At 46.7% G+C, this 6,917-nt stretch overlaps 2 protein-coding genes across 3 annotated transcripts; both read left to right on the top strand.

Moving 5' to 3' along the window:
• Window positions 1-273: 273 nt before the first annotated feature.
• Window positions 274-6,169, top strand: LOC136429639 (tripartite motif-containing protein 3-like). Of its 2 annotated transcripts, XM_066419558.1 has the most exons (2): window positions 274-1,564; window positions 4,864-6,169. In XM_066419558.1, exons 1-2 carry the CDS (start codon window positions 379-381, stop codon window positions 5,838-5,840), a joined length of 2,163 nt encoding a protein of 720 aa, XP_066275655.1. In that variant the 5' UTR covers window positions 274-378; the 3' UTR covers window positions 5,841-6,169. The 2 variants fall into 2 exon arrangements, with proteins under 2 accessions (XP_066275655.1, XP_066275654.1); XM_066419557.1 differs by lacking the exon at window positions 4,864-6,169 and having other exon boundaries at window positions 274-3,079.
• Window positions 3,458-4,859, top strand: LOC136429081 (tripartite motif-containing protein 2-like; the record flags this gene model as incomplete). The annotated part of the gene is made up of 1 exon (XM_066418959.1): window positions 3,458-4,859. A coding segment is annotated over exon 1 (1,203 nt), but the record flags the coding sequence as incomplete, so codon positions are not given.
• Window positions 6,170-6,917: the final 748 nt, after the last annotated feature.

Raw genomic sequence — 6,917 nt, 5'->3', positions numbered from 1 at the left:
AGAAACAAAATTAGCAAAAACCATCACAGGACTGAAGCGCATATGGAAAAAAATTGCATATAACCCGACGGTTGACCTTATCACCCTTACATTACTTTACTTCAACCACCCTTACGGAGCATATTGTAAGGTTAGAACTCATTCTACAATAGCGTTCATGTATTTGCCCAACCTTTTAAAAACATAATGACTTCACCACCGCCCAATGGTTGAGTTTTGTACAGTCATGTGATATCAGTCATGTGACCGAAACTAGCTTCCCAGAACGGACAGATTGTTTAGTGCGACAAGAATCGAACTCAAGAAAACTGTCTGTACAACATATTGAGGGTTTACGCATTTACATGTAGTTTTATAATCGTCCTATAGATCACTGAGATGGCAAGCAAGCTGGCTAGCGACGACTTTGACGACCAGTTCCTGACATGCTCGATTTGCATGTTGCACTTCCGGGATCCCAAAGTCCTGCCATGTCTGCACACGTTTTGTAAAAATTGCCTCCAGGATTGGGCCACCAAACAACAGCCGCTGGAGTGTCCAATCTGTCGCACACAGGTCAGTCTACCAGACCAAGGTGTGGATGGACTCAGGACCAACTTCTACGTCAACAACCTGCTGGACTTCGCGGCGGCGAAGAAAGGGGCGGAGCCAGGTGTGCCGTGCCAGGTGTGCGAGGGGAATGTGGAGGGGTCAAAGTCTTGGTGTGCAGATTGCGCTAAACTAATGTGTGAGTCGTGCACACTGTTACACCGTAAATATCCGTTTTCTGAAGATCACGAAGTAACCCCCGAAAATACACTCAATGCAGAAAAAGACGTGAGCAAATTCTATCGCAAACGGCACTGCCACAAACACAAGAACCAAGAACTGGTCTTCTACTGTGAGAGCTGTAACGCTTTGGTTTGTACGGCATGTACCGTGGTCGACCACCGGCCGGGCAAAGATCACAATCCGGTGGAAATCGCCACCGTGGCTCAGAGAAAGAAAGAAACACTGCAAGGACTTCTGCAAGACATAGACCCACGTCTGAAAGACATTCAGGCATCAGTCAAGGAAGTTCAAAGGAAGATGTCAAATTTGATGCCCTCGAAAGAAGCAGCCACAGTCGAAGCCAAGGCGTATTTCCGCCAACTTGCTGACCTTCTGCAAAAGCGTGAACAGGAGATTTTGAGCCAGATTGACGAACATTGCCGAGCCGATGGCAAGGCTCTGCAGACAAAGAGGGAAGCGATAGAGTTTGAGTTGGTCGGAGTGACGAGCGCACAAACGTTCTGTCAACAAGCTGTAGAACACGGAAGTGACGTGCACATTCTAGAGGTGGGAAACCAAGTCCAAACAAGGGTAGAAACTCTGCTAGCAAAACAGCTGGACCTGGAGTCCAACTGGAGCGAGTTTCAGTTCGTCGAGAACACGGCTGTTGTTGACGTCGTAAAAGAAGTCGACAATTTCGGCGGCGTAAAGGCGAACATCGACGTTTCGAAGTGCAAAGTTGCCGTAAAGCCAGCTGTTCAGGGATTTGCGTGCATCGCTGAACTGACGACAACGAACCAAGAAGGCCGTCCGTGTGTCACAAACAGTAAAGCCGTCGCAACCAACATGGAGGACCCGTCTGGGACTAACATCCCGACACAACTACAGATGAAGAGCGAGGGCGTGTGGGAAATCTCCTACGTACCCAAGGTCACGGGCAAACACAGGTTAGAGGTCAAGGTCAACGCACAACAGGTGGAAGGAAGTCCGTTTGATATTACAGTACAAGACAATGACACACCTGTGTTAACTATCGGACGGAAAGGCAATGGGGTGGGGGAACTGGACGGGCCGCTAGGGGTCGCGGTTGATAAGGACGGAAACATTGCAGTGGTGGAGCGAGGGAACAAGCGAGTTCAGATATTTGATAAAGACACAGGAAAACCCTTGAACAGCTTTCCTGTTGATGGTAAGAATCCATTCGGTATTGCTGTGGACTCAAATGGGAGATTTCTTGTGACGTCGTATGGCGAAAATCTCGGCCTAAGACGTTACTCCAAGAAAGGCGAACTTGTGAACACATTCCAGCCAGACCGCATGACGCATCCCCTCGGAGTGACAGTTCTGAAGGACGGCCGCATGGTGGTGGTGAACGGGGGACAGTCGTGTCTCCTCCTGCAGCCTGACGGGAGCCTCATCCGGGACATCGGCAAGGGGCAGTTACAGAAGCCAAGGTTCGTGGCCGTAGATGAGTCACGTGGTGTGGTGTACGTCACAGACATGAGCGCACACAAAGTATTCGCGTTTGACCTTGACGGAAACCTTAAGTTCTATTTTGGCAAGGAAGGGCAGAATGATGGCGAATTCCAAAGACCACAAGGTGTCACAATAGACCCGGCAGGTAACATCATTGTAGTAAACCTTGACAACGGCCGTCTGCAGGTGTTCGGCCCTGACGGGACGTTCATTCGGACAGTGGCAACAGTTAATGGCGGAAACCCTTATGGAATTGCGCTGACTCCTGATGGCTACATAGCTGTAGCATGTTTTATAGGACATTGTGTAGAAATGTACAGGTACAAGTGATAAAATTGGAGTTTGAGTTAAGGCGAGAACCATGGAGCATTTCAAAGAAGGTGTAACATTAGATCAGGCAGATAACATCATTGTCGGAAATGCCCGTACGCATTTGACGGTTACATAGCGGTGGCGTGTTATCTGGGAGTGGAAGATTGTATAGATATGATATATACATGATACACATGGTACATAGTGACTAGAAGGCCGTTTATCACTTCATCTCAGCATTGTGCCAGACTGTGAACTTTATAAAATGAATGCTGTTGCTGTTGTTTTAGCCTTGTGCAAAGAATGACGGATAGCTATCAGTCAGAAATGTCAAAAGTTGAATATTTGTAAGCTCCTTACATTGATATTGTTTTATGATTTTTGACGATATGATTAAGTTTCTTCAATCATATTTCAGAGTTTTGAAATTTAGGGTCTCTTTCGATGGCTGCATATAGCGGTAGCAACTTGCAAGAGCTATTGTCTTGATCTTTATGAATGCATGTAATTAGCTGTGGATTAAACCGAGTTTTTAAACCAGTATCTTTCATTGCGCATTTACTGATCGGTACTCCTTTCTGAATAGCAAAGTTCTTTTATTCACAACCAAGTATTTACACGAGCCGCGACGTTTCGATGACTGTCATCTTCATCAGGGCAATACTGACTGGTTCACAGTGCACTGAAGCTATATAGCTAGGTGTTACTAACCAGAATGCCAAAAACTTGCATTGGCCTAAAAATCTGACAAGCATCCATAATTTGGAGAACACAGACACCTGCCAAGTGCTGACCTTCGACCTTAACCCGACATTTGACCTTATAGTCACCCTTACAGAGCTTGTTGTGTGGTTAGAAGCTACATGTATTTCTAATGCTAGCGGTCATGCATTTGCCTAACCCAAAGCCCCCCTCCCAAATAGAATGACTTCACTACCGCCCAAAGAATGAGTCCTTTACAGTCACGTGATACCAGTACGTCACCGAAACTAGCTTCCCAGAACCGGACAGATCGTTCAGTGTAGGGGCCTGGTTCAGTGCGACAAGACAAGTGTCCGTTCACCGTACATACCAGGCTTACGCAGTTAATACTTTTATCATCGTCCCAGATCACTGAGATGGCAAGCAAAAGGGCTAGGTACGACTTTGACGACCAGTTCCTGACATGCTCGATTTGCATGTTGCACTTCCGGGACCCCAGAGTCCTGCCATGTCTGCACACATTTTGTAGGGAGTGTCTACAAGAATGGGCCACCACCAAACAACAGCCGCTGGAGTGTCCAACCTGCCGCATACAGGTCAGTCTACCAGACCAAGGTGTGGAAGGACTCAGGACCAACTTCTACGTCAACAACCTGCTGGACTTCGCGGCGGCGAAGAAAGGGGCGGAGCCAGGTGTGCCGTGCCAGGTGTGCGAGGGGAATGTGGAGGGGTCAAAGTCTTGGTGTGCGGATTGCGCTAAACTAATGTGTGATTCGTGCACACTGTTACACCGTAAATTTCCGTTTTCTGAAGATCACGAAGTTACCCCCGAAAATACACTCAAGGCAGAAAAAGACGTGGGTAAATTCCATCGCAAGCGGCACTGTCACAAACACAAGAACCAAGAACTGGTCTTCTACTGTGAGAGTTGTAGCGCTTTGGTTTGTACGGCGTGTACCGTGGTCGACCACCGACCGGGCAAAGATCACAATCCGGTGGAAATCGCCACCGTGGCTCAGAGAAAGAAAGAAAGTCTGCAAGGACTTCTGCAAGACACAGACCCACGTCTGAAAGAAATTCAGGCATCGGCCAAGGAAGTCGAAAGGAAGATGTCAAATTTGATGCCCTCGAAAGAAGTAGCCACAGACCAAGCCAAGGCGTATTTCCGCAAGCTTGCCGACCTTCTGCAAAAGCGTGAAAAGGAGATTTTGAGCCAGATTGACGAACAATGCCGACTCGATGGCAAGGCTCTGCAGACAAAGAAGGAAGCGATAGAGTTTGAGTTGGCCGGACTGACGAGCGCACAAACGTTCTGTCAACAAGCTGTAGAACACGGAAGTGACGTGCACATTCTGGAGGTGGGAAACCAAGTCCAAACAAGGGTAGAAACTCTGCTGGCAAAACAGCTGGACTTGAAGTCCAACTGGAGCGAGTTTCAGTTCGTCGAGAACACGGCTGTTGTTGACGTCGAAAAAGAAGTTGAGAATTTCGGTGGCGTAAAGACAAACGTCGACGTTTCGAAGTGTAAAGTTGCTGTAAAGCCAGCTGTTCAGGGATTTGCATGCATCGCTGAACTCACGACAACGATCCAAGAAGGCCTTCCGTGTGTTACAAACAGTAAAGCCGTCACAACCAACATGGAGGACTCGTCTGGGACTAACATCCCGACACAACTACAGATGATGAGCGAGGGCGTGTGGGAAATCTCCTACGTACCCAAGGTCACGGGCAACCATAGGTTAGAGGTCAAGGTCAACGCACAACAGGTGGAAGGAAGTCCGTTTGATGTTACAGTACAAGACAATGACACACCTGTGTTGACCATCGGACAGGAAGGCAGCGGGGTGGGGGAACTTGACAAACCGATAGGGGTCGCGGTTGATAAGGACGGTAACATTGCAGTGGTGGAGCTTGGGAACAAGCGAGTTCAGATATTTGATAAAGACACAGGGAAACCTTTGAACAGCTTTCCTGTCGATGGTGAGCATCCATTCGGTATTGCTGTGGACTCAAACGGGAGGTATCTTGTGACGTCCTATAACACAAATTTCGGCATAAGATGCTACTCCAAGGAAGGCGAACTTCTGAACACATTCAAGCCAGACCGCATGACGTCTCCACTCGGAGTTGCAGTTCTGCAGGACGGCCGCATGGTGGTGGTGGACTACACACAGCAGTCGTGTCTGCTCCTGCAGCCTGACGGGAGCCTCATCCGGGACATCGGCAAGGGGCAGTTGCTGCAGCCAGTGTTCGTGTCAGCAGACAAGTCACGTGGTGTGGTGTACGTCACAGGCCAGAGCTCACACAAAGTGTTCGCGTTTGACTTTGACGGAAACCTTAACTTCGACTTTGGTAAGGAAGGGCAGAATGATGGCGAATTAAAAAGACCACAAGGTGTCACAATAGACCCGGCAGGTAACATCATTGTAGTAAACGTTGATGGCGGCCGTCTGCAGGTGTTCGGCCCTGACGGGACGTTCATTCGGGCAGTTGCCTCAGTTAAGGGCGGAGGCCCTCATGGAATCACTCTAACTCCTGACGGCTACATAGCTGTAGCATGTTACACAGGACACTGTGTAGAAATGTACCGGTACAAGTGAGATCAAGCTTTATGGTATTAAAGGGGCACCTTAAAAATGTAATGTAGCAGTAAATGAGTCGCGTGATTTGATGTACGTCACAGACATTGCACGTCTAAAATGTTTGCGTGTGACCTTGAAAGAAAGTTACTATTTGAGTCAAAGGCGAGAACCATGGAGAATTTTAAAGAAGTTGTAACATTAGGCCAGGTAGATAACATCATTGTCGGAAACGCGACAGACTTATTTGTTCACGTTTTTGGGTCTTACGGGATCTTCCCTTGGACTGTGGCGACAGTTCAGCTATGCTAGTGGAATCGCCCGCACTGACTAACCTTTGGCGGCTACATGGCGGTCATCTGGAAGTAAGAATTGTATAGAACTGTACAGTTACATAATTATACACATGATAGATAATGAGACATAAGAGGCCGACCATCACTTCACTTCAGCATTCGGCCAGACTGCATGTACTTTTTAGAATGTTTTATTGCTTTAATATTTCATTTGAATTTATCACGAACGATGTAAAAGGTAGGCAAAATAGGTGCTCTTGCTGTTCTCTTATACTTGCACAAAGAATGACTCGTAGCTAGTCAGCAATGTTAAAAGCTGAATGTATGTAGGCTACTAACATTGTTTAATGCATGGGATTTCCGACAATTTGGTTAAGTTTCTTTAATTATACTCTACACAAGAGTACTTTACATTATGTTCATTTTTTTATGGCTAAATACTGTTTATACTTACAAGAGATGTTCACGTTGTCTAGATCTTTTCAGATGCGTTTAATTAAAGGTTCATAAAACCGAATTATTTAACCAGTATCTTTCATTGCGCATTTCCATGAACCTCAAGAACAACACCTTTTCCTTTTCTCGCTAGGTGGCGCCTTTGAGTTGAGTGTAGCACAATATTTTAAAGCACATCTTCGCATGAGTATGGTAATAGATAGCCTTATCTTGAAAAAAAAGACAAAGAAAAAATCGTTATGGAAACCTGTCCTTATCATACTATACATGAACTAATTTGAAGCTACATGTTCCCCGTGCCATCAACTTTTAAGACCGATTAGGGTAGGGTTATGTATAATCTGTT

This window comes from Branchiostoma lanceolatum, chromosome 3 (genome assembly GCF_035083965.1).
Source record: "Branchiostoma lanceolatum isolate klBraLanc5 chromosome 3, klBraLanc5.hap2, whole genome shotgun sequence".
NCBI lineage: Eukaryota > Metazoa > Chordata > Leptocardii > Amphioxiformes > Branchiostomatidae > Branchiostoma > Branchiostoma lanceolatum.
Note: the sequence above shows the minus strand (reverse complement) of the source record. Positions and strands in the feature narration are given on the sequence as shown.

Excerpts from the sequence above, each read along its gene's own strand:
- LOC136429639 (XM_066419557.1), top strand. The coding sequence starts at position 379 with ATGGCAAGCAAGCTGGCTAGCGACGACTTTGACGACCAGTTCCTGACA.